The sequence below is a fragment of the Lagenorhynchus albirostris genome, chromosome 14, assembly GCF_949774975.1.
Source record: "Lagenorhynchus albirostris chromosome 14, mLagAlb1.1, whole genome shotgun sequence".
In the NCBI taxonomy this organism is placed as follows: Eukaryota; Metazoa; Chordata; class Mammalia; order Artiodactyla; family Delphinidae; genus Lagenorhynchus; species Lagenorhynchus albirostris.
Genome location: NC_083108.1, coordinates 69,560,879 through 69,587,945, shown reverse-complemented (window position 1 = coordinate 69,587,945; position 27,067 = coordinate 69,560,879). Strand labels below are relative to the sequence as shown.

The window sequence follows — 27,067 nt, the reverse complement described above, 5'->3', positions numbered from 1 at the left end:
AGTCTCTCAGGGGACTGAGTTCTCTACAGTCTAGAGCAGGGGTCACAAACTCTTTCTGTAAAGGGCTAGAGAGTAAATATTTTAGGCTTTCTGGGCCATACGGCCTCTGTGGCAACCACTCCGGTCTGTCTTCATACCTTGGAAGAAGCCATCGATACCATGTAAATTAATGGGTGTGTCTGTCTTCCAATAAAACTTTATTTACAAGAACAGGCAGTGGGCCAGATGTGGCCTGCAGACTGTAGTTTGCCCATCCTTGATCCCAAGAAAAACAAACAAACCCAAAAAAGCTGCTTGCTTAATGGTTTTGGTGAGTGCCGTAGCCAGCCCAGAAATAGCACAAATAGCAGGAAGGAACAGGCCAATGCAAGTTGAAAAGGCGGATGTTTAAGTAAAGGCATGAAGGCCACTTGTAACGTTCTTGCTCCAAATCAGCAGTTGCACCTGGACAAGCGATATTGGGGCGAGGCAGTTTGGATTATGCTTTGGCGTGTCTAAGATGCCAATTAGCTCACCAGAGGCTCTGAAGAGTCTTGTGGGAAGGACAGTAGTTTACACGCTGTTGAGCTCGCATTTCCCAAACTCTTTCTATTGACATACACCACAGGACCCTTTGTGTGGGTGTGAATGTGTACCACCCATATCTTGTGGTAAGGGGCCAGCTGGGAAAAAGCGCCCTCAAACTGTTCCTCTGTATTCCAGAGTCTGAAAGGTCAGATGCCCTGAATTCTAATTCATTACAACTTGAGATTGACACAGAAGTCAAGGCTGTACTACTTAAGGCAGTTCTTACAGAATCACACACATTGAGTAGGAAACTTAGCTCTCACTACTTCGTCAACACTGAATGAGAATTTTATCGAGTCCCTTAACAATCCTTTATTGAGCACCAGTTGTTCAGAAGGAATCGTGGGGGACCAGGGGATGTAGAACAGTCGTCTCAGAATCTCAGAGAGCTGGGCTTCACGGGGGATGAGCCAGGGGCAGAGAAAAGTTGCATAATGCAAACCTGATAAGTCCTGGGGTTGAGCCAAACCACAGTCACAGAATCTGGCAGGGACTTGTCCAAGCTCTCATTGCAAGTTTGTGGAGGAACTGAGACCAGAACTAGGGTGAGAGACATATTGGGTGATTCCATTTCTTTGAAATATCCAGAAATGGCAACTCCTTAGAGACAGAAAGCAGAGTAGTGGTTGCCAGAGGCTGGGGAAGGGGAGAAGGGGGAGTGGCTGCTTCTTGGGTATGGGATTTCCTTTGGGGTGGTGAAAATGTTTTGGAAGTAGATAGTGGCGTTGGTTGCACAATACCGTGAATTTACAAAATGACACTGCTTTCACGATTTGAAATGGTTGAAATTATGAATTTCATGTTATGTGGTTTCTACCACAGTTTAAAAAAAAAATGTAGGATGATGGAATAATTTATTGTCCAAACCTGGGCACTTTTGAGAGTGAACGCGTTCTGTCCCAGGTAAACCAGGATCTGTGATCACCTTGACTAAAATCACCCAGTTCTGACTCTCGGACCAGTGTTTTGTACCCTCCAATGCGACTCTGACTCAACAAAAGTGCACGGTTTTTTGAAAGTTGTGCCACTCAGACTTTTCACCAAGTAGCCCCACGTTGCCCCAAGGAGAATAAGTGAACAGGCTTGCGCTATATGACTGTGTTTCTCCCGTCCCTTTGGGCCTTTGCACATGCTGTTCCCTCTCCTGGCTCCAACCTCCTCCTCTGCTTGGCTGTCTCCTACCAGTCTCAGATGAGATGTCACCTCTTCCAGGAAGGCATCCCTGACTACTCCTCCTTTGGGCTTTTACAGCCTCATTTTCTGCCCCTATTAGAGCACCCCCCGATTGTAATCAGGAATGGGGTCTCCTTTGCTTCCCATTGCATTCCTAACGGGGATGGGGGCAGAGCCAAGTGTGGACCATGAGAGCTTTTAATGGAGATTTGCCTAAAGGACATGGGTCCCCATGAGCTGAGTCACATGGTAATTAGAGCTTAAGCATTAGGTTTCCTTTATATTTGTCTTTAGTTTCTTGGGTTTTTTTTTATTGTGGTAAAATATACATAGCATAAAATATATCATCGTAACTATTTTTAAGTGTGTAGTTCAGCAGCGTTAAGTACATTCACTCAACCATCACCACCATCCATCTCCAGAATTATTTTTCGTTTTTTTTTTTTTTTTTTTTTTGCGGTACGCGGGCCTCTCACTGTTGTGGCCTCTCCCATTGCGGAGCACAGGCTCCGGACGCGCAGGCTCAGCGGCCATGGCTCACGGGCCCAGCCGCTCGGCTGCATGTGGGATCTTCCCGGACCAGGGCACGAACCCGTGTCCCCTGCATCGGGAGGTGGACTCTCAACCACTGCGCCACCAGGGAAGCCCTCTGTTTTTTTTGATGGTAGACACCATAATGGGTGTGAAGTGTCCTTTATATTTGAACATCATAAAAAAGCACTTGTTCTAGTTAAGCCCATGTGGACTTTGGAAGGAATCCCATGGAGGGGAGGGTGGATCAGCATACCTCCTGCTGCCCACGGCAGATCCATTCACTCCTCCAGCTTCAGTTTCCTCACCTGTAAGATGGGCTTCATAATAGGACCTGCTTCTTTTTTTTTTTTGGCCATGCTGCATAGCATGAGAGATCTTAGTTCCCCAACCAGGGAGTGAACCCTCATGTCCTGCAGTGGAAGCACAGTCTTAAGCACTGGACTGCCTGGGAAGTCCCAGGACCTGCTTCTTTGTATTGTTAAGGGGACGAAATGAGTCATATTCGTAAGGCACTTAGCACAGTTCCTGGCACACGCTTAGTGCTTAATAAATGATAGTTATCTTTATCCTCAGCTTTTTTTAAAAAAAAAATTTCTTTATTTATTTATTTGGTTGTGTCGGGTCTTAGGTGAGGCAGGCGGTCTCCTTAGTTGCAGCTTGCAGGCTCCTTAGTTGTGGCTCACTGGCTCCTTAATTGTGGCATGTATGCGGGATCTAGTTCCCGGACCAGGGATCGAAACTGGGCCCCATGCATTGGGAGCACGGAGTCTTACCCACTGCACCACCAGGGAAGTCCCTATCCTCAGCTTTTGAAAGCTCTGAAAGTGGGCAGGAAGGGAGCCTTGGTACCTCTACATTTTGAATTGATGGGGAGAACACAGCTCAGAGGGAGACTTCCGGTATTGAGGCCTAAAAAGAAATCTGCACAAACAACATTAATGGAAATAAAAAGAAATCTCAAAGTGAAAAGGAATTTAAAAATATAACAGTTCCACCCTTGTCCCCGACGCTTTTCCTTTTCACCTGTCCCTTTCCCCTTCCAGACCTTGACCATTTGTATAAACAATTTTTGCCGTTGTCACAGCCTTGAATACAGAAAATTACCCACCTGCCACCCTCTCTCCAACAACATTCTCATGAGCTCTTCTCACTTTCCTGCACAGGGTCCCCAGTCCTCACTTTTAAGAGATGCAGAACAGCCCCTTACACGTGGCTGAGAGACTTTCACCTTTTGTGGAGAACGTGGATTATTTCTAGGTTTTTGCCATGATAGCCATGGCAGCCATCTTTTGGAAACATAAATTTATTTATTTATTTATTTTCACTTTTGGCTGCGCTGGGTCTTCGTTGCTGTGCACAGGCTTTCTCTAGGTGCGGCATGCAGGGGCTACTCTTCATTGCGGTGTGTGGGCTTCTCATTGCAGTGGCTTCTCTTGTTGAGGAGCGCGGGCTCTAGGCACGTGGGCTTCAGTAGTTGTGGCACATGGGCTCAGTAGTTGTGGCTCGTGGGCTCTAGAGTGCAGGCTCAGTAGTTGTGGCTCACAGGCTTAGTTGCTCTGCAGCATGTGGGATCTTCCCGGACCAGGGCTCGAACCCGTGTCCCCTGCATTGGCAGGCAGGGAAGTCCCGCAACCATCTTTTCTGATCACAAACTCAGGCCATGTGGTGTGAAGGGATTTTTGTGCCACTTGTGGGCAGACTGGGAACTGGAGATCTGGTCTACCCGCTGACGTTGCAACTTTTGTGACATTTCAAATGGCTTCTGAGTCCTGGGTTTTTTCAAATAAGAGTTATCACCCTAAGTTCAGGGTGCGTTATTGCTGCACTTGGATGGACAACACTGCAGGGGGCATCTTTGTGTGTATCGTTTTCTCTTCCTTTAGATTCCTTCCATAGGACACGTTTTTAGATGTGGGATTACTGAGTCAAAAATAAATGAATGTTTTTGGGGTGAGGTATATGGGGGGAAGCACTTGATTCATAGTCAGAAGATTTCAACTGTAACACTACCCCTCACTAGCTTGAGATCTGACTCATTTCCCTCATCTGTAGAATGGTGGTAATAAACTGAAAAGCACAAGATTGTTGAGAATATTACATGGGAGAAGGCAGAAGGTGCAGAGTCACTTAGTGTGGTCCCTGAGTCTTGATGGGGTCTCCAATAACATTAGTGGAAAGTGAATATTGCCAAATTGCTTTTGTAACTTACATTGTCCCTGGGAGCAGATGAGCATGTCAGTTTTCCCACACCCACGCCTGCATTGGATACTATTATTTTCTTCTTTCAGGGATGCTCTCCCTTGAGGTATTTTTTGCACACTGACTTTATGTCCGGTGCAGCATCAGACCCTGGGGGTACAGCTGCGAACCAGACCCAGGACCCTCCTGACCTGGAGCTCCCCCCACTCTAGAGGCAGTCACCACATGTGGGATCAGTGCTGGGCTAGGGAGAAGCTCTGGGAGTTAGATACCAGAGCAGAGAAGAGGCACCTGAACCCACCCTGGGGCATCAGGGAAGGCTTCCTGGAGGAGGCAGCTGCTTGGAGCTGAGATTAACCAGGCAGTAGGAAATGGCAGTGTAGAGGCGGGAAGGTGAGGAAAAGCATGATGTGTCTTGTGACCTGTCTGAGGTTCATGTGCTGCAGTAAGTATGTGAGTGAGTGTGAGAGACAGACAGATGGATGGAGGGGGAGGTGTCAATCATGAGACTGAAGCTGGAGAGATGAAGAGGATCCAGATCCTGCCAGGCCCCAGGGAAGGAGTTTGATCTTCATTCAGAGGGCAGTGGGGAGGTGGGGAGTGACATGGTGGCCCCTGCGTGTCAGAGAATCACTCTGGCTGCTGCTAGAACAGGTTGGAGGAGACACCAGCAGAGAAAGTTACTTACCTAACAACATTCTATGCCTCTTGCTTATGTATTTCGTTTATTGTCTTTTCCTATGTTCATGATTGTCAGCTCCATGGGAACAGGGCTTTCTGTATGTTTTGTTCACTGTTGTGTCCCCAGAGCCTGGTACATGGTAGGTGCTCAGTAACTGTGTATTGGAATGAATGAATGAATGAATGAATGAGCTGGGGCCACAGCCATGGGGACGGAGAGGAGAGGATGCATACACTCCATCGATATTAGGCATTGGTCCCCCTCCATCTGGGGCCTGTGGACGGACAACGCCCATGCATTTACCGCAGCCCTGCTTTCCTGGGGAGACCTGGACACGCACTTGGCCCCTCACACGGGGCACCACACAGGATGGATCCGCAGATTTGGGAGCCCAGGTCACATTCCGGAAGACGCTGGAAGGTGGCAGGACTGGCTCACGGCCCTCACCAGATTGTGGCATTCCCAGGAAGCGGCACCCAGAGATGGCTGAGTGAATGACTGTGAGCTCCCAGATCGGATTTAGGGGTGTCATTATGAAAGATTGGCAACAGCTGTTCAAATGAATCAACGCCTCTGAATCTGAGAGAGAAGCTACCAAATGGTTGGGTTCTGAATGGAAGGGCTTCTCCTGCCTCGTCCCTGTGAGGTTCTCTCGGATTCCCTGGGAGCCTGTGCGCTCCACGGTGCACCCGCAGCACCCAGCACAGAGCCTGGCTTGTAGAAGGAAGGTCAGAGGGATGGGAGGAATGAATGCTCGTGAACGACGCCTGTCTAATTTCAGTGATGATCGGTTTCGGTGACTCAACCCTCAGGAACCTGGTTTTCTCTGCATGAAATCGCAGGAAATGGGGGAGATCGAGCCTGTGGACCTGACGGGTTCAGCAACCGCAGAGGTACACCCACCACTACCCCCACTGCTGCCCCGCATCCTCCGTGTCCTGGTCCACCGCAGCCTCCTGACCTCCCAGATCAGCCTGGCTCCCCATCTGTCCCCCCATGCCGACCTTCACGGTTATTTGTAGATAAAACCAGACACAGCTCATACCTGGTGTCCCTGCTTTCTCCAGGGAGCTCTTGTTTACCTGGCTCTGGCCATCGTGCTAATATATTTAAAAAGAGTGAGCGAGGCCACCCCAGGAATAAACAGCATCTGTCCTCTGTGTGAGTGGGCTTCTGAAATGTTTTGGAAGAGACTAACATCTCTTAAATTAAGCATAACATATGTGATGCATTTAAAGCAAGCTTTTAAAGCGAACATTTCAGTTGGTTTTCTTGTATTTTACAACAGGTTAAAGGAAAACCTGAGAATCATGGGTTTCTAGGTTTGGGAAAGGGTTCAAAATATTATTTAGTCATCGACTATGGTGGTTTAAAAACTCTTTTTTTTCCCCCTTTGTTCATTGATTGATTGATTCCTTCATTGATTCGTTCATGCAACCATATTTATAGACCAGGCATCTGCCTGGCATTTCAGATGGAAACTTGAGAGGGAGCCCAAGATAGAAAGGAGATTACAGATAACAGAGACACCGTTCTGGTTAAGAGGGGTGCAGACCAAGAGCCTTTCTCTTGTTTCCCCTTTTTCCTTCCCTGCAATCTGGCTACTGAGATGGGTTCAGAGATCCCAAAGTGGGAGCAGCATTTGTGAGCCATCAACCCTGGTTCAGCAACAGCGCTCTTGGTGGTTCTTCCCAGGAAAAGCTGTATAGAGAAGCGTTCGTTCATTCCGCCTTTGGGCAGATGAGCCGGTGTGACAGTCTGGGGTTAATGTGGTCACAGCAGGTGTCTGACGGCGGCCTGTCCCAGGCAGTGCATCAGGTGAAACTGGTGGGGCCTCTGGGCGGGGTCAGCAGGTTGAGCTCCCAGCTGGGCTCTTCGTAGCTCCTTGGTTCTGTCATGCAGCAGCAATTGACCTGTGGCCACACCAGAACTTGCCAGAGCCAGAGGAACTAGTTCACCTTGTGACCAAGACTGCTTAGTGTCATGAAACTCAGGACTCTGGCCCTTATTTAGAATCTTAGAAGGGTGGGGAGCAGGGCCAGGAGAATAGTTCTTCATTCATTTCTTTATTCACTCAATAATTATGTGCTCAGTGCTCTTATCTGCCAGGCCACTGTGCTAGCTCTTGGGGATTCAGGGTGACTCCTGGGGGCTTCCCATTGATGTGAAATGAAGGATCTTGAACTATTAAATGTAGCTGTGTAGCTATGAGGCGTCTGGCTGAGTGTCTGTGGGTCTCTCTGGACATGTAAGAGGGAGATTATACTAGGTTGGAGGGCGGCAGCTGTGTCTGGACTGCAATCTTAGGGGAGGGCCTGCGTCTGTGTGTAGTGACAGGGATATCTCAGAGACCAGGCACAGCACATGCAAAGGCCCTGAGGAGGCATGTGAGGACCTCCAAGAGATGCAATGTACAAATACTGCTGAGCAGGAGAACCAGGGGAAATAGCTCCCAAATTAGCCAGCTCTTTGAGTCTTCCGGAGTTCCCTCCTCTAAACCGAAGGAGTCTTCCGGGACCACCACTCCCAATTTTAGGCAGGTAATCCTCCTTTTCCTGTGCTCCCATGTCCCCCTTTATAAACCATGATGTTTATTGCCCAGTGTTGTAATCGCTTGTGTGTGTGTGTATGCGTGTGTGTGTTTCTCACACAAGACTCTGAGGTCCCTGGATGCAGGGGATATTTCTTATTCATCCTTGTGAACGTGGTAGGTGCTCAGTAAACGTGTATCAGAGGAACGGGGGAGATTTTTATGGAGCGCCTGCGGTTTGTACTCGGCACCCTTGATGCCCACGTGTATAGATAAGGCGACAATACTGAAAAGCTGCTAGGAGCGTGAGTTTTACAAGCTGGCGGAGACACCAGCAGATGCAGTTGGAGCTCGAAAGCCTTTGCGCCGTCTGTGCACATATTGCCGGAACCCCGGAACTGAGGCTCTCGCCCTGTGTCTCCCCAGACCTGCTTGAAACTCAGCCTGCTGGGACGAGCCTCCCCTCCCCTGCCGGCTCCTGCCATGGGAGTGTGCGGACAGCCCCGTTGGAGATGAGACGCGATACCGCTGGCTTTCTCTGGCAGTCACACGTCCCCAGCCAGGACCTGCCAGCTCGGGTAAGTGGGGCTGGAGTGTCCGGGGGTGGGCAGGGCTCCTGTGGGTTCTGCTAGGGAGTTTTCTCTCTGTCCTTTGAATCCTGTTCTTGTCCTGTGTCTCTGTCCGGGCTATGTCTGTGTCCCAGAGGTCACGGGAGCTGGCTCTAACGATGAGCAGTCCTGATTTGGGGCAGGACCCTGTGCACCTTAGGAACTCCACCCCGGGTCTTTGCAGACGGGTTCCTCCCAAGTCTCCGATTTTCCCATTCTCCATTTCTGTGCCTCTCTTCTGCCTCTAACCCCGTCTAGACAGTGTTCTCCGCCTTGGGGAGAAGGAATCTTCTTAGCACCATCGAGTGTGTAAGGAAGAGAAAATATCAAAATCTGTCTGCCTTTCTTTCCTGCAGGCTGCTGAGTGAGTCAGAGCCGGGGGCAGCATTGTAGGGCCCCAGGAAGGGAAGTGGAGGCTTGCGTTGGACTAAAATGCCTTCTACTTTTAGCCCATCTAGACGCGGGCAGGCTGGGGACAATTTTGTAGGGAAAGAGAGCACTGGAGTGAAGGTGGGGTTAGGGTGGGGGACGAATCAAGAACAGCAGCTTGTCTGGCACTTTTTAAGACCAGAAAGGAAGAGGACATAATTGTTAAAAAGGCAGAGTTGAATGGGTCCAGGACTTGAGATCACGTTTCAGCTGTGTGACGGTTGGCAAGTCGGGCCACCTCTCTGAGCCCTTTCCCTTCATCTTTATAAGGGAGATAAGGATAATCCCTGCTTCTCGGGGTCATTGGAGGATGGATGAGCGAGGAGGGCTGCTGCCTTGAGAGAGCAGCGCTCATGACTGGATGAACAAGGGGCTTGTGCCTGAGCTGCTGCAAAACTGGGGCTGGCAATCACATACCCGCCTCTTAGGGTTCTAAAGAGGGTGTGATTTGTAAAACAGAGGAAGCGCTGGGCTTACCTGAGGCCTCACTCCTGGTAAACTCTCGTCGTTAGCTGATACTCTTCTTACTGAGACTGTGAAGGCAGCCAGCGTAAAATAGGCGTCCAACCGAAAAGAGCCCAGAGGCAGACAATCACAGCAGCAGGTGGAGTGGGAAATGAGGGTGGCTTTCTTTTAAGGCTTCTGGAAGGACTGGGGAGGGGAGAGATAAGGGACTGTCTGGACGGTTAGAGTGCCAAGGCCAGTGACCAACTCTGTGACCGTTGGCTAGCTGTGTGAGGTGGGGCTTGTCACCTACCCTCTCTGTGCTTGGCTGTGACGAGGGTCAGGACCAGCCTGATGTGGCCGGGCTCTGAAACGGGAAAGTACTGCGGGGTGACAGGACTCTCATCAGGGTTTATGCTGGGAGCGTGTGGTGTGAATTTGGAGTCTGACCTGGGTTCGAATCCCAGCTTTGCCTCTTTACTCTCTGAGTGACCTCAGGTCGGTTACTTGGCCTCTCTGAGCTGGTTTCCATACCTGTACAGCAGAGATCATCACTTTTCACCCTGAAAGCTGGCCTTGAGATTAGCTGAGTCAGGAAAGTCCAGGAGAGTGTTGGCACCTTTTCTGTATCCTTTGAGCCGGAATGAACTTCAGAGTCAGGCCATTTAGTCCACTGCCCTTTGCCCACAGCTGAGAGGTGAAGGCACTGGCCCAGGCTGGCCCGGTGGTCAATGGAGAGCTGTCGTCCAGACCCGGGACTCTGGTCTCTTGATCCCCATCCCCCAAATCCCTCTGCTTCAACCCAGACACTGACTGAATCTTAAATTTACTATTTTTTTTAGTGGTTGCCTCTCTGTTTCTGATGTTCGTCTTCCCCATGGATCCACAGCCGTAACCATGGTGACGCGGGTGGAGGTCGGCTCCATAAGTTCTCTGACAGGAGTGCCAGGCCTGGGCGAGCTCTCCAAGGAGGAAGCTCTAACTCGGACCTACTTCCGCCAGGCTGGCAGCGCCTCCGGGGCCCCTTCAGCGCTGCTCTTGGAAGGGAAAAGCCCCCTCAGGAGCCCAGTCCGCTTGCTCCCTCTGCCGAGACTCACCCCCAAGCCCTTCTCCAAGGAGAAGGCCGGGGACGTGATCTCCTCGTGGCCCAGCCTGAGCAGGCCGTCTCCTACCGGGGGGCTCCCCCGGGGCGTGGCGGCAGAGGGGCTGGACGAGAAGATGCCTGGCTTGGTGGGGCCGGAGGCGGGGAGCGGGGACGGCCCGAGCAGCTCGTCTCTGTTCTCCAAGGCCGCGGTGCTGCGGCCTAACCCCAGCACCATGATACTCTTTGAAACCACCAAAGCCGGGCCTACCCTGGGGAAGGGGGTCGGCCGGGGGGCTCCGGAGGCCGACGCAGGCGTGTCTCAGGGGCCCCCTTCTGCCTCCCGGCCTGAGGTGGCCACCAAGCCCGCCTTGCCGGCCCGAAAGCCTGCGGGGACTCTTCCCCGACCGGCCTCCGTGTCTCAGGTCACCAGGCCGGCGGCCACCCAAGAGGAGACAGGCCTAAAGGAGCCTCTGTCAAAGGCCAGCAGCGTGGAGGACGCGGGTAGCCCCGCTCTGGAGCCCAGGCCTCGACTGAAGAGAAGGCCCGTGTCGGCCATTTTCATCGAGTCCATTCAGCCTCAGAAGCCAGCAGGCCCTGGCGGGGCAGCCGTGGTGGGGAAGGCGCCCCCCACCCCTCCTGAGAAGACGTGGGTGAGGAGGCCTAGGCCTCTGTCCGTGGACCTCACGGCCAGGTTCGAGAGTAGAGAGGCCTTGGCGAGGAAGGTGGAGGCCATAGCAGGATCCACGGCCCAGTGGCGGGGTCCCGAGAGGCCTGACCTGGACCCCAAAGTAGATGGGGAGCGTCTGGTCAAAGCAGAGGCTCCCCTTCACGACCCAGATTCTGACTTCCTGCAGGTGGCCAGGAAGATCCAGGAACGGAAGGAGAGGCTGCTCTGCAAGCAGGCAGAGATGGGCCACCTCAGAACCATGGGGGGCTCGGCCAGGGTCACCCCCATCAGTGACCAGAATCTTGGGGAAGAGAAAGCCAAGCTGGATGGCGAGCCGGAGAAGGCACCCAGGGCCCCCCAGTCCCCTTCGCCCAGGCCTGGAAAAGGCCAAGAAATCGCTGAGGTCAAGAGCAGAGCGGCTGATGGGGAAACCCAGGCAGGGGGAGAGCGGACCCCGAGGGGCAGCGTGAAGAAGCACGTCAGCCTCTTTGCCGAGGAGAGCGCCTCAGCCTTGTCGTTGGGGTCTTCGCCCCCATCAGCCCCCGCTGAGTCCCCGCCGGCTGCACCGGAGCTGGAGAAAGCCGGCGTGAGCGTCCAGGAGCGGATCAAAGGCTGGGCCACCGAGAGCTCGGAAGCAAAGCCAGAGATCAGGAAGAAGGCGATCCAGGCACGGCCGCTCTCAGCGGATTTGACCAAACTGTAAGTGGGAGCATCCCACTGGCTTCTCCCAGCCTCCAAGGTCCTCAACCCCTTACCAGAGACCCCTCGGGAAAGGAAACAGCAGGGCGCCACGCTCCGTGCTGCCCGCCTTACGCCCCCTCTCAGTTGACCCACAGCCCACAGAGGAAGTGGCATTAGCTCCCATTTCTCAGATGAGGAAGCTGAGGTGTGGAGAGACAGGGGAGCTGCCCGCGTACGTTTCCTCATACATTTCCTCGTACGTTCCCCTCTGTGCACTTTTCAGGGGGAAATACTGTGCGCATTTCAGAGATATGGACAGGAAAGGTGAAATACCATGAGGAAGTCGGGAGCCTGGTGCAATTCCAGCTCAGCCTGTCTCCATAGCTAAGCTTTCCTTTCCTGAAGTCCGAGGACACCTAATATATACCTAAACCTCTGTGGATGGCCCCCAAAACAAAATCAGACGGGTCATGATAACTTGGGTGGGTAGCTTCACGCCTTGAGCCTCGGTCTCTTCATCTCCAAAACGGAAATGATGCTAAGACCTGCCTTTAAGGATTAAGGCAAAGACTCAGAGAGATAATGCTGAGAGTCACTCCACCCAAGGGAGCCCTCAACACACTGTAGCTCCAAATGATGCGATTAATCCTAATGGTTATTGATGATTTTCTAAGCTTGGCCTGGCCTCTGACATCTCTTGCTCCTTCTTTTTTCCACAAGTGGCTTCTCAGCCAGGACAGAGGGATGCCGCCGGGGGTTTCTGCCAGCTTGTTAATGACATGCCTGCCGCTGACATACTTTGTCAGGGATGGAGCTTCCAAGGGGAGCTCTGGGCAGACTGCCCTTCAGGCCCTGGGAACCCGGGCAGCCAGCTTGGCCAGAGTTAGACCAGTGGCTCTCAGCAGTTAGAATGACCTGGGAAAAAAAAATACCGATGCCTGGCCCCCACCCCACCCCCTAGAGAATCTGATTCAGCTGGTCTGGGGAGGGGCCCATGTCGTGGTGGTTTTTAAAAGTTTCCCAAGTGATTTTCATGTGCAGCGAGGCTCGTGAACCCCTGAATTCAGAAAACAGAGAAAGGGGAGAATTCCCTGGCTGTCCAGTGGTTAGGACTTGGCGCTTTCACTGCCACGGGCCGGGTTCAATCCCTGGTCTGGGAACCGAGATTCCTCAAGCTGCACAGCGTGGCAAAATAATAATAATAAAAAAAATTTTAAAAACCCCAGAAAACAGAGAAAGGGGCACCCATGTCGGGGACCTCACGCACCTTCCCTCTCTGCATCCCCCAGTGTCTCAGATTATTCCCATCTGACAGGAGGGGAAACCAGGGCTCTGGGCTTAGAAACAACTCATGCACAGCCTCACGCCTCCCAGGAGGCAGACCTTGGACTGATGCGTGTGGGTCAAGTTTAAGCACTTTGATTTCTTTCACCTCCCTCTTCTCTGCAGCCCCCAGCCCTGAGCTAATCTTTCAGCGTCCGCTCCAGAGAACTCTTCAGAGATGGAAAAAGTGTAGCTCCAGAGCTCCCCTTTCTCCCTCTTCCCCTTACAGTGGGGAAACAGGCCCAGAGAGGGATAATGACTGGGCCCAGGTCACTCGGAGAGACAGAGGCAGGCCTGTGCCCCGACACATTCCCCGACTGCCCACTGCCCCCGTGGTCGTGGTCAGTCTGCGGTGGGGCTGCTATTGTGAGGTTACAACCATTAATTATCCCTCCTGGGGCATCTTCACTCTTCTCTAAACGACTTCACGTAGCTATTAGGGCCTTGGGTAGCCTCTTATCCGCCCTGCAAAAGACGATGAGGAGGTGTTAATTATCCCCGTTTTATGAGTGAGGTCGCAAGCCTGACCCAAGCTCCCTCAGTGGGGAGGCAGGAGAGCTGGGACCAGCACCCAGGTCTCTTCACCCAAGCCTGGGGCTCCTGCTACCCTGATGATGCTGTGTTTAAGGTAGGCTGTCCCCACTGGGCTGGAGGGGTTTGGCAACTGCAAAGGACATGTCCCTTCTCGGAGGAAATTGGGCAGTGTTGCTTTGATGATCTCAGTGCTGGTTTCACCCCTGGGTTCCTGAGCTAGTTACGGGGTGCGGGCTGGAGGGAGCCACAGCTGCCGGTCCCTGTACAAGTAACTTGGATCTCTGTGCCAGGTTTTCAAGTGCAGCTTCAGGCAACGAAGTCCCATGTGAGAAGTGTTCTGAGCCGAGCAGTGAGCCGCCTAGAGAACCCAGGGAAAAGGTAAGGAGCCACCTGGCGCGTCCTTTTCCCATCAGGTGGTTGTACTTATTGGAAAAAGGGCTTTTATGATCTCCAGGGCCCAGGAAAGAATCAGAAACCTCTCATGAACTGTTAAGACATTGTTTTCCTTTAATGTTGGGACTTTTAAAGTCCCTTCCGGTATGATGGGCTGTGTGATTCCCCGTTGCAAATATAATCGTCAGGTATTTCTTTTTGTCTGTGCAAATGGGAGGAGGGACATGGCTTTCCTGTGTAAGAATGTCTGCTTTATTAAGAAACTAATGAAGATGTAAAAATGTTAATAGAAACCCCCCCTCAATTTTCCCCCATTATGGTCCCTGCTTCTTTCCCCACCCTGATGTGTCACCTAGACGAAGAAGAAGGAGGAGAGTTACCATCAATTAAATTGCTTAAAACATATTTTCATTTAGTCTGTTTTCTTAAATATGTATTTATTTTGCCTGTGCTGGATTAGCTGTGGCACACGGCATCTTCGTTGCAGCATGCAGACTCTTAGTTGCAGCATGCGTGCGGGATCTAGTTCCCTGACCAGGGATCGAACCTGGGTCCCCTGCATTGGGAGCATGGAGTCTTACCCAGTGGACCACCAGGGAAGTCCCCATTTAGTCTGTTTAATTTAAAAAGCTCATAAAATAACTGCTAGGTATAACGGGTTTGTGGTTGATGCTTTCTGCAGTTTCAATTTTTCTTAAACAGCTTCACTGAGGTATAATTGACATACAGTAAACTGGACATGTTTAAAGCATATAAGCAGGTGAGCTTTGACATCTTTGTACACCTGTTGAAACTTTCATCACAATAAAGACAGTGGGCATTTCCAGCACATGCAAGTTTCTTCTCTGTGACCCCCCAGAGCAACCACTCATCTGCTTTCAGTTACTGTAGATTCATTTGCATCTTCTAGATTGTTATATAAATGCAACCAGTGCTCTTTTTTCGGTCCGGCTTCTTTCACTCAGAATCATTATTTTGAGCTTCATCATGTCGTCATGTGTATCAATGGCCCATCCTTTTTTATTGCCGAGTAGTACTCTGTTGTATGGGTAGCCCACAGTTGGCTTATCCATTCAGCCCTTGATGGGCATTTGGGTTGTTTCCAGTTTGGGGCCATTGCAAATAAAGCTTCTGTGAACATCTGTGGGCAAGGCTCTGTAGGGACATCTGTTTTGTTTTCTCTTGGATAAATACCTAGGTGTGGAATGGCTGGATCACATAGTTTTACTTTTTAGAAAATTATACAGAGTTTTAAACACCAGAGCTTGGTTCCAAGCCCATTTGAACCCCTCCCATCATAAACCCCTAACAAAGGTGAGCTGGCTCTGAATGACAGTGCCCACCACTCCTGGCGGACATTGGTGTACAAGTTTTTGTCTGAACACCTGTTTTCAGTTTTTTTGGGTATATACTCAGGAATGGAATTGGTGGATCGTATGGTTAAATCTTTGTGTAACTTCTTGAAGTAGACCTTTTTCTAAGAGAAAAGAAAAATTTTAGATATGACTAAGCCAATAATACATGATTATAAAAACCCAACAGAACTAAAATGTGTAGGATTAAAAGATGACGTTCTCTTCCTCATTTCTTCTTCCTACCCTCACTCCTTCACCCACAGGTTTTTTTTTTAATTAATTTATTTTATTTATTCATTTCTGGCTGCATTGGCTATTTGTTGCTGCACACAGGCTTTCTCTAGTTGTGGCGAGTGGGGGCTACTCTTCGTTGCGGTGCACGGGCCTCTCATTGTGGTGGCTTCTCTTGTTGCAGAGCACAGGCTCCAGGCGTGCGGGCGTCAGTAGTTGTGGCATGTGGGTTCAGTAGTTGTGGCTCGTGGGCTCAGTAGTTGTGGCTCACGGGCTCTAGAGCGCAGGCTCAGTAGTTGTGGCATACGGGCTTAGTTGCTCCACAGCATGTGGGATCTTCCCTGACCAGGGCTTGAACCCATGTCCCCTGCATTGGCAGGCGGATTCCTCACCACTGCACCACCAGGGAAGCCCTTCACTCCCAGTTTGATAGTTATCTTTTCTCCACTGTTTATGTACACACGTACATATTTATACACATGTACACATGTAGTTTTTTAAAATGGTATTTTATTATAAATATATAGTTCCTCATCCTGCTTTTCTTCCACCAGCACGACATTTTGTGTGTTCTTAGACGTTAGGACATTGGGACCTGCCCCCACTTCTGTGGATCCAAGTGCCTGTGTGGTATTCAATTGTTTGAATATTTCAGAATTTATTTAGCCAGTGCCCTTCAGATGGGCATTTAGGTTGTTTCTGTGTTCTTTCGTTTCACAAACAGTGCTGTATGAACTTTCTTGTTCACATAGACTAGTGCACGTGAGCAAAGCAAGAATCCTGGGAGGAAATCGGCCAGATAAAAGGAAATGAGTGTCCTAAAATCATGAGAGGTATACTGAGTTGCCCAAGAATCATGCCCATTTATCTTCTCACCAACAGTGTCTGAGAGTGGCCGTTTCACCACATCCTCACCCACACTGGCTATGTTCAGTCTGTAAGATTTTATGGTGTCTCACTGCTGTGATTTTAAAAGCAGCTATTTCAGGGCTTCCCTGGTGGCGCAGTGGTTAAGAATCCACCTGACAATGCAGGGAACATGGGTTTGAGCCCTGGTCAGGGAAGATCCCACATGCCGCGGAGCAACTAAGCCCGTGCGCCACAACCACTGAGCCTGCGCTCTAGAGCCCGCGAGTCACAACTACTGAACCCATGTGCCACAACTGCTGAAGCCCACGCACCTAGAGCCCGTGCTCTGCAACAAGAGAAGCTACCAAAATGAGAAGCCCACGCACCGCAATGAAGAGTAGCCCCCGCTCGCCGCAACTAGAGAAAGCCTGCGCGCAACAAGGAAGACCCAACGCAACCAAAAATAAATACATCAATCAATCAATCAATCAATCAATCAATAAAAGCAGCTATTTCAATCACCTCATCTCTTTCTTTCCATTTCAAACTGCCCCCCGACTTTTTTTTTGGCTGCACTGCGTGGCTTGTGGGATCTTAGTTCTCTGATGAGGGATTGAACCCGGGGCCCTGGCAATGGAAGGCCGGAATCCTAACCACTGAACCACCAGGGAATTCCCTCCATTTCAAACGCTTTAACTTAAATTGGATTTTTTTTTTTTTTCCCACAGCAAAAGGAAGGGCATGGTGTGGACGGAGCATCTGTCCCAAGAAGCCCCTGGAAGCCTGCGACGCCCCGGGAGAAATCCAGGCAGACAGAGTGGAAAGACAGTTCTGACCAAGTCCCTGGCAGCGGTTGGAGCGAGCCTCTGAGCCCTTCCGCCAGCACCCCGGATGATGACAGAAGCTTCCAGACCGTGTGGGCCACAGTGTTCGAACATCACGTGGAGAAGCACACCGTGGCTGACCTATCAGGACACTGTCCCGCAGCCATGACCCCCAGGGACACGGCCGATGTCTTGGAGCTCAGATCCAGGTTCCTTGGGTCGAGAAGCTCTTTCCCGCAAACCACATACCTGAAGAAAGAGTGGTTGGAAAATCCCGACCCAAAGAAATCTGGGCGGACCGCCTTCTCCAACGGTGAGCCCAAACAGCATCATACGTCTTCCCTCCTGGGAAGATACCCTGTGGGCGACAAGTGCAGTAATAGCCCCTGCCTCAAGCTCTTGGAAAGCCCTCCCGCATCCGAGAGGGTCGAGCCCAGGTATGACATCATGCACGCGGTCGGGGAGCGTGCGCACAGCGAGGCCATCCCCACGGCGCCCGAGGAGAAGGCTGTGACGCTCCGGAGCAGCCAGTCTCGGCTCTCACTGTCCCAGGAGGTCACCCCTGCCGTGACCCCTGCTGACCCCGAGCGCAGGCTGGAAGGCCAGGTGGGGTCCGTCCAAAGGGTCAGTCTGATCTGGGAAGCTCGAGGGACGCGTGAGGTCAGCGGGCCAAAGCCTGAGTTCCACCGAGAGCTAAAGGACACGTCTGGAGGCAATTGTCTGTCACCCAGATGGACAGGTGGGGTGGCTATCAACTGGCAGAAAGCCGCTGTGGGGGTCAGTGAAGAGAGAGGCTCGGAACCAAGCCCCGAGGCCACCCCTGCGAGGACCATCCAGGCTGCCATCCAGGAGGCCCAGCACCAGGGGATCGAAGGGGCCGGAAGAAAGCCAGGGGAAAGGGGTGCCCCCCAGGGGGGCCCTCTGGAGCCTCCTTCCAGGGCTAAGGGCGAGGCCTCTGACTTCCGAGCCCGGCCACAGGCAGACGTGCTACTGCAGAAGGGGCCCCTCGCCGTGGCTGGCGGCCAGGGTGGAGCGAGGCCGGCCCGGGTGCCGGAGCCCGAAGCCAGGATGCGGAAGGTGAGCCCCAGCGACCAGAGGATGGAGAGGTGGAGGCGGCGGACGTTACCCCATGACGCGAAGTTCGATGAATTCAGCTTACTGGCCCCAGAGCACTCTTCCAAGGCAGAGCAGAGACGGACGGGTTATTTGACCCACACCGCAGGTGCCTTAGGAAAACTCCAACTAGCCCACGGTTGGGAGGAGCCCCAGCAGGGCAACCCGGGCGTGTCACAGGTTCTTTCAGCAGCAAAGCAAGGGTCATCTGTGGAACCCAAGGCGACCTTTTTTGCAGTGACGTATCAGATTCCTGACACTCAAAAAGCAAAGAGCATTGTTAAGCCCAGGTCCGAAAACTTGATGGAACATTCTAGAAAAATAGCCCCACCTCCATCGCCTCATCTTTTAACATCTACTTTGGTTTCTCTGAACCATGAAGAGCTGCTGGAGACCATGGGCAGTAAAAACCAGGCTCCAGGCAGAGAGCATGACCGCGCAAGCTTTCCAAAGACTCCGAGGCCAGCGTCTCTTGGGGACAGGATTCTGGGTCCTCCCAGCGAGAGAATCTCCGATGGCGATGCTTTATGGGTTCGTCGGGGACCGGAAGACAGCGTTGGTTTTCACAGCGACTGGAAGGACCGTGGGAACAAGACGTCCCCCCGTGGTGCTCCCAAAACACCTCCGGCTCTCAAAAGTCACCCGAAAGCCACCCATCTCCTGCTCAGAAGGAAGACGGAGGTGGTCAGCGAGACGTTCCCAGGTAAAATCAAGGATGGTTACAGGTCCAGTGTCCTCGACATTGACGCCCTGATGGCCGAGTACCAGAGACAGCCGGCCGCAGGCCCCAGGGAGGCTCAGGAGCTGGTGGGGGGACCGCCCACAGAGCCCAGAGGCTCGACTCCTGAGAGGCCTGGCCAGCAAGGCGAGGTGGATCGGAGACGGAGGAGCCTGAAGGAGGGCCCTGAAATTGAGGGGCCCCGGAAACAAGCCAGTTTTGCCGAAACAAACCCCAGTCCTACCCCCGGCTCGGGCAAGCAACTGGCAGAGACCCTGGAGGCAGCCACGAACACCAAGGTCAGCCCTCCTCTGTGGGCTCTGCCGCACTCAGCTCCTCCTGAGAAATATCCAGGGGCCTCTTCTGGCCCTGCAGGTCCCAGGAAAAAAGGCTCGGGGGTCACCGAGGATGAGAAAAAGGCCTTTATCAGTAAACACAGTGCAAAGTGCCCGCATTCCCCGGCTGAGTCAAAGCCCGCCACCTCCTGGGAGGATCTGGGCAGCGGGGCCACCATGCCACCCAGGTCCTCCCCCACTGACCAGAAGAAAGGGCTCCCAAGGAAATCCCTCGGGAGGGGAGAGGAGGGCAGTGTGACCCAATGGGGCAACCACCCATGGGACTGTGGAAGGTCACTGCTGGATGTCAAGAGGGCCCACTCGGAGAAAGGCCCCCCTCTCAAAATCCGAGAGGGCCTGTCCATCATGCAGGAAGCCAGAGAGAGGAGGCAAGAGCAGCCCAAAGGGAGGCCCAGCCTCCCCAGGGAGAGTTCAGAGGCCAAAGACATCAAGACGGGGCTCTGTCAGCAGGAGTCGGGGAATCGAGACAGTCAAAAGGTGAGTACAAACCATGTTGCGGTTTTGTCAAACGTTGTTAAACATGCAGGCCAGGGGTCTCAAACTCAGAACCCACGTGGGTAGGCCAGGTGAGTATGGAAATGAGTGGAGTCAGGCTGGGTGTGAGACACTAGGGAGTGGTGGGGCTTGTGGCAAATGGAGAGCCCACGCCTTATCGGAAGGGGGCAACCGCTGCGCAGCCCCAGCTGGTTCTTGACAAGTGAGGAAGGTGGTGTTGAGATGGCAGATCTGATTTATCAAGAGAACCGGAAAGATCCAGATTTTTGTCCGTAATCCCCTCCCCCCATCATGAAATGAGGACAGAGTACTAAAAAAAATGTCCAAACAGAACTTGTCTGCTGGCAATATACAGCCTGTGGGCTACCAGTCTTAAACCTCTGGGCTAGAATGATCACAATAGGTATCATTTATTGAGCAGCTGCTGTATTCCAGGATGCTGCATCACGTTCATCATTGTATCCCCAGAATCCAGCATCCTGCTTGATGTTTCGTGAACATTCAAGAAGTGTTTGTTGAATGAGCGAGCTCACATGAGCCTCGGGACAGTCCACACGAGAGGGATTGTCGTGGTTTGTGTTCCTGTAGAAACAGCCCCCTGCAAGTTGTTTTAGGAGGTGACCCCCTGAGGAGCCGGTGTGGGGAGGAGAAGTGAGTCAGGGAAGGGAAGCAGGTGATGAAGGTGTGGGCACCTGAGGCTCGTTCTCACTGGAGACCCCTGGGGAGCAGCACAGGTCACCTCTGGGTGGTCCTGTCCAAGGGGGAGGGGACCTGGAGTATTTGTTTCCTAGTTCCCCTCTGTCCTTGCCTGAGGCTGTGTCTGGGGCTTTTACGTTCAGACTCCTCTGACCTGGCCGGGGCCATGCTCCGTGGTGGAGAGGAAAATCCTCATGCAGCATTGGCGTGTACTTGAGTGGTGGGCAGGGCACCCACAATGTCTGCTGCAGGTATGATCACCTTGTTCAGATGGAAAAAACTGAGGCTCAGAGAGGTTCAGTAACTTATCCCAAGTCACAAAGCACCAAGTGGCATAGCCAGTGTTTGCACCTAGGTCTGGCCGATACCCGAGCTTTCAGTGGAATGAGAGATCATGAAGGTGAGGAAGAAATCTGAGGCATGGAGTCAGCCCTCAGGAAGCTTTTGATCTCTGTGTGGAGGTGGGACACGGTGATTGACGGCCAGAAAAGGATGTGGTGCAGAGTGAGGCGCTGGAGAAGCGGCCCAGGGAGACATCCCAGAGGAGGCCCTGGCCTGAGCCCACCCTTGAGAGATGGATATGAATTCGGATGGGCTGATGAGAGGAGGTGAGGGCATTCTTGGTAGGAGCACAGCATGGGCAAAGGTTCAGAGGTGGGGAAAAAAATGGCATGCCCTGGGGCCAGTGTGGTAACTGACTACGGGGCCCTTCCTGTCACCCCCCAGCCAACCTAGAAAGGGATGTTGTGGAAATTAAGTGATAGGAGAATTCACCTAAGGTTCAGGGCATGCAAGTGGTGGAAGCAGACTTTGAACCCACGTGTCTTCCGATGACCATATTCAGGCTTGCGTTGGAATCTCCGCGCTGCCGCTCACCGGCTCAGCTGTGTGCAGAGCAGGCACTTGGCCTCCCCGAGCCTCAGTTTCCCCCTCTCTGGAGTTAGGAGTTAACGGGGATTCCTTCCTTGAGGCGCTGCTACCAGGCGGAGAGGAGGTGAAGTGCCCAGCATGGGTCAGGCAGGCAGCGGGCTCCGCAGATGCGCCTCCAGGAAGGGTTTCACCTGCCCCCCGCCCACCCCCGACCCCCCAGCTCCAGGCTGTTGTTATGGGGAAGTGAGAGAGGGAGGAGGCCGTGGAAATGTGACACTGCATCTGTGTGCCATCACCTGGCTGAGGGGCCCGCTGGCAGCAGGAGACTCGGGGCCTCGTGGGGCCCCAGCCCGGCCTTGCACGCCCGCCCGGGGTGCCGAGGCCCCGGGAGCGCTCATTGTCAGGGGATCTGTTTTCTCACAAAGGGGACTGGGAAGCTTTGGAACAGCTCCCCGTTTCTCTTCTCTCCTGCCCAAAGATCTTTGGTTCTGGACCTTTAAAAAATAAATAAGAGCAAAACAGAAGTAAAAAATGTTGGTTGTTGAAAATTCAAACCTTACAAGAGTGCATAACATGTATATAAAAATGTCCCCCCGGACCCCTTTCCTTTCCCGTCCCCCAGATGCAGCCACTGTTACAGTTTTTGATCTTCTTGGAGACTTGCCTGCACTCCAGAGTGGCTTACCCATCGCATATGTATTGATTTATAATTGTTGTATTTTTCTTATTGCAAAAGTAGTGAATGCTTGGGCGCAATTTAAAATATTATTGAAACATATGGTTTAGGATGGAAAGCTCCCCCACATGAGGACCCTCTGGTGCACTGGGACCGTCCCCTCCAGACCTGTTGGTGGTTCTCGGCCATGGGCAGCTTTGCTGCCAGGGCGCATTTGGCAAAGTTTGAGATGTTTTTTGTTGGCGTAACCAGGGAAGAGTTTGCTCCTGGCATCTACTGGGTGGAGACCAGGGGTACTCCACAACATCCCACAGCGCAGCCCCCAACACAGAGAATCATGGAGCCCCAAATGTATGTAGATCTGAGGCTGGGGCACCCTGGCCCAGACACAGATAGGTAAATGCATACTTTTCTGTGGAAACATGGCAGCATTCTTCAGAAAGTCTCACCACGTGCTTTGTTTTCTCTGTCGTGTATTTAAACTTTTTAAAAAATGTTTTGTAAAATTTTTAAAGATGACTTTCCATTTACAGTTATTACAAAATATTGGCTGTATTCCCCGTGTTATACAGTACATCCTTGAGCCTGTTTACACCCAATGGTTTGTACCTCCCCGCCGCCTCATGCTTGTGTTGCCCCTTCCCGCCACGCCCCACTGGTAACCATTAGTTTGTTCTCTATGTCTGTGAGTCTCCTTCTTCTTTATTACATTCACTAGTTTGTTGTATTTTTTAGATTCCCCATATGATACCATACAGTATGTGTCTTTCTCTCTCTGACTTATTTCACTTAGCATAATGCCCTCCAAATCCATTCATGCCGCTGCAAATGGCAAGCTTTCGTTCCTTTTAATGGCCAGGTAATACTCCAGCGTGTGTGTGGTACACACACGCACACCACATCTTCTTTACCCATTGACCTGTGATGGACATTTACATTCCATACCTTGGCAATTATAAATAATGCTGCTGTGATCATTGGGGTGCATGGATCTTTCTGAGTTAATTTTTTTTTCAGATATACACCCAGATAACTTGCTTTAAAACTTTAACAGGAAAAAAAAGTGCATATATAATCACCTTATTATTTTTAATGGTTGCAAAGTATTTCATTATGGGACTGAGCCCAAGCTTTTTTTATCCAGACTTTTGTGGATGGACGTTTGGGTTGATGTGAGTTCTAGGGCTTCATTGAGCATCTTGAGGTGCATCTCTGCTTCCTTGGGTGAGGATTTCTTGATCGACAGCCAATTCTGCTCATGTGCCCCACATGGGGTGTGATTGCAATTAAAGTTATTCCTCCCTCCCTCCCTCCTCTCCTCTCTTCCCTTCGTTCTCACTCTTTCTTTCTTTTTCACTTAACATTTATCAGAACTTTGTCCCAGGCCCAATTATAGTATTTCATTTCATCAAATGATTTATTTTCATTTCAAGAGAGAATATTTTCACATGGCTCCAAAAATACTTATGAAGTAAAAATTCCCCCAGACCTCTCATTCTCCATCCCTCCCGTTTCCTCCTCATCCCGTAATCATATTCTTTTCTGCCCAAATTCGTTTAGAGTTTCTTTCCGAAAATACAAGCAAATGTGAATACGTAAGTCTTGTTTTTCCTTCCCTTTTCCATAAAAGAGAGCGTTCTCTAAGAGTGGTTGAAACTTCGGTTGCCTATGGGTAAGTCCTAAAAGACAGCAGCGCAGGGGCTTCCCCCCAGACCAATTTGGCTGAAGTCTCTGGGGTGGGGCCTGCCTTTGTCAGTTTTAAAAGCTCCCCTGGGGATTCTTGGGTGGAGGGTCAATGCTGAACCCACAGATCTGCTACCTGCCTTTTTTTTTTTTTTTTTTTTGTATAAAGCCTCTTCGAGAACTTTTGCATTCAGCCCGCAGACAGCGAGCGTCCTCATTGTTTTTAACTGCTGCATGGTAGAGGTGGATGATATTTCCCACCTTTTACTATTTACAGACCAGGTATGTGCAGGTGTATCTGTGGGTTCAGAATGGCGATTGCCCTTCCACGGGGGAAAGGGGCTGTGATTTTGCAGGACTGCCAGCGTGCCGTGCAGTGGAGCTGTACCAGTTCACATCCTCCCTAGTGATGACAGGGCCCCGTCTTCCCTCAGCCTTGCCAGCCAGCTGGGTTATCAAACTTCTGGAGCTCATGCTCCCAGTGAGTGCCCTCCATCTTGTCACTTGTGTGTGAGGCCATCTGTATTTCCTTCCTATAACCTGCTGGCTGAAGTTCCACCACTTTCCTTTTGGAAAAAGAATTCTTCATTAGGAAGATGAACACTCCGTACTTTCATGATTTGATTTCTTCCTGGAAACAGCCCTGGACTGCAAATGGGGCAGACCTGGCACTGGGCAGACCTAGCTTTGTGACTTACCAGCTGTGTGGCTCTGGGCACCTTTCCAGACCTCTCTGAGCCTCAGTTTCCTCACCTGTAGAATGGGAATCCTGCTTGCCTCATGGACTTGCTGGAGATTTATCACAAAGTAACATATAGTCAAGTGCCTGGCCCAGGGCCTGATGTGGAGAAGGTTGGTGGAAGTCAGAGGGATGCACTTAGGGTCAACCTTCATCTCTTCACACATCGAATAAGTGTACGAGTCTGGTGTCAGGCCCTGTTCTGGGCACCAGGGCTGCTGGGAGGGCTCAGTCCACTGTATCAGGTTGTGCTGTCCAATACGGCAGCCACGAGCCACGTGTGTGTCTTTCCATTTAAATTAGTTAAAATTAAGTAAGATCCAAAATTCAGTTTCTTCGGCGCACTGGACACATCCAAGTGCTCAAAAGCCAGAAGTGGGGCTTCCCTGATGGCGCAGAGAGTCTGCCTGCTGATGCAGGGGACACGGGTTCGTGCCCCGGTCCGGGAAGATCCCACGTGCCGCGGAGCGGCTAGGCCCGTGAGCCACGACCGCTGAGCCAGTGCGTCCGGAGCCTGTGCTCCGCAACGGGAGAGGCCACAACAGTGAGGGGCCCGCGTACCGCAAAAAAAAAAAAAAAAAAAAAAAAAGCCACAAGTGGCCCATGGCCATGGTATTGCTCAGCCCAGATGGAGAGCCTCACATAATCACAGAGTGTTCTAGCAGGCAGGGCTGGTCCAGATGGGCAAGCAGAGTGAGTGAGTGGGATCATGCAGAGAGTGATTTAAGTCCTGGGGAGATAGAGTAACCTCCCTGTCACCCCCTTTCTCTAAGGGGTGCTCTCATGGGAAGGGACTTGACAGATGCCATGTGAATGATGGGGGCACCCCAGACAGGCTGGGATCTGCGGGGAAGAGGCAGAAGCAGCGAGTGAAGATGCCCCAGCATGGAGATGAGCTGGTCCTGGGGATGCTGGAGGGACCCCAGTGGGCCCTGGGATGCTGGCCAGAGCTGAGCTGGCGAGGGGAGGAGGGCCCAGAGCGTAAGGGAGCTAGCAAAGGGTTCTGAGCTGCCGCCACCATCTGTGTCTCAGAGAGACCCCTGGCTGCCCTCTGGGTGAGGGTGGAGCAGGGAGGCCTGTGAGGAGGCTGCCATGGCCTCCGGACAGGTGACAGGGCTTGCACCAGGGTGGTGGCTGTGGAGGGGTTAGCAGCACTTTTTGGGAGGTGGTAACAGCTTTACTGAGATATAAACTCACGGCCCGTGCAGTTCACCCATTTAAAGTGTACAGTTAATTCAGTGGCTTTTAGTATATTCACAGAGTTCTGCAACCATAATCACATTCAATTTTAAAATATCTTCTTCATCCCCCAGAAAGCCCTGTACCCACTGACTAGTCACTTCCTGTTCTCCTAATACCCTCCAGGCCCAGGCAGCCATTCATCTACTTTCTGTCTCTATAGATTTGCCTATTCTGGACATTTCATATAAATGAAATCACACGAAGTGGTCCTTTGTGACTGACCTCTTTCACTTAGCGTAAAGTTTTCAAGGTCCATCCGTATTGTGGCATATATTAGTAGTTCATTCCTTTTTATGGCCGAATAATATTCTGCAGTATAGATGCACCCCATTTTATTTATCCATTCATCGGTGATGGGCATTTGGGTTGTTTCCACTCTTTAGCTATTATGGAGGAAGGTGGTATGAACATTCCTGCACAAGCTTTTGTATGCTTTCATTTCTTTGGCTATGTACCTGGGAGTGGCATTGCTGGGTCACATGGTGATAACTCCAGGTTTCACCTTCGTGGGGCTGTCAGACTGTTTTCCAAAGCAGCTGCACCATTTTGCATTCCCACCAGCAGTGTATGAGAGTTCTAATTTTTCTGCATCCTAGCCAACATTTGCTATCATCTGTCTTTCTGATTCTAGCCATCCTAGTGAGTGTGAAGTGATATCTCATGGTGGTTTTTTTTAAATTGAGATATAATTGACATGTAATGTTATATCAGTTTCTGATGTACAGCATGATGATTCAGTATTTGTATATATTGCAAAATGATCATTGTGGTCTTGATTTGCCTTTCCTGTTGAGCATCTTTTAACGTGCTTATTGGCCATTTGTGTACTTTTTTGGAGTAATGTCTATTCAGATCCTTTGTCCATTTTTAGATTCGTTTGTTATTTTATTATTGAGCTGTAATTATTCTTTGTACATTCTGGATACAAGTGCCTTATGAGACATAACGATCTGCAGGAATGTTCTCCCATTCTGTGGGTTGTCTTTTCACTTTTTTAAAATTAATCAATTAATTAATTAATTAATTAACTTCTGGCTGCGTTGGGTCTTGTTGCTGCACACGGGCTTTCTCTAGTTGCAGTGAGCAGGGGCTACCCTTCGCGATGTGCGGTCTCATTTCAATGGCTTCTCTTGCTGTGGAGCACAGGCTCTTGGCGTGTGGGCTTCAGTAGTTGTGGCACGCGGGCTCAGTAGTTGTGGTGCATGGGCTTAGTTGCTCCGCGGCATGTGGGATCTTCCTGGACCAGGGATCGAACCTGTGTCCCCTGCATTGGCAGGCGGATTCCCGACCACTGCGCCACCAGGGAAGTCCCACTTTTCACTTTCTTAATGGTGCCCTTTGAAGCATCAAAGTCTTTCATTTTGATGTAGTC

The 27,067-nt window shown here is 51.3% G+C and overlaps 1 protein-coding gene across 5 annotated transcripts in view; it reads left to right on the top strand.

Moving 5' to 3' along the window:
- The window catches only part of KIAA1671 (KIAA1671 ortholog), a 179,008-nt gene that overhangs the window by 45,183 nt on the left and 106,758 nt on the right, over positions 1 to 27,067 (top strand). For all 5 annotated transcript variants that reach the window (XR_009534864.1, XR_009534865.1, XM_060121723.1 and 2 more), the window contains exons 2-5: positions 8,112 to 8,263; positions 10,009 to 11,616; positions 13,746 to 13,833; positions 17,012 to 19,771. Coding sequence is in view for 3 of the 5 variants with exons in the window: in XM_060121723.1 (XP_059977706.1) it covers positions 10,064 to 11,616; positions 13,746 to 13,833; positions 17,012 to 19,771 (4,401 nt within the window). In the remaining 2 variants the exon portion in view is untranslated. The remainder of the gene's footprint in view (positions 1 to 8,111; positions 8,264 to 10,008; positions 11,617 to 13,745; positions 13,834 to 17,011; positions 19,772 to 27,067) is intronic.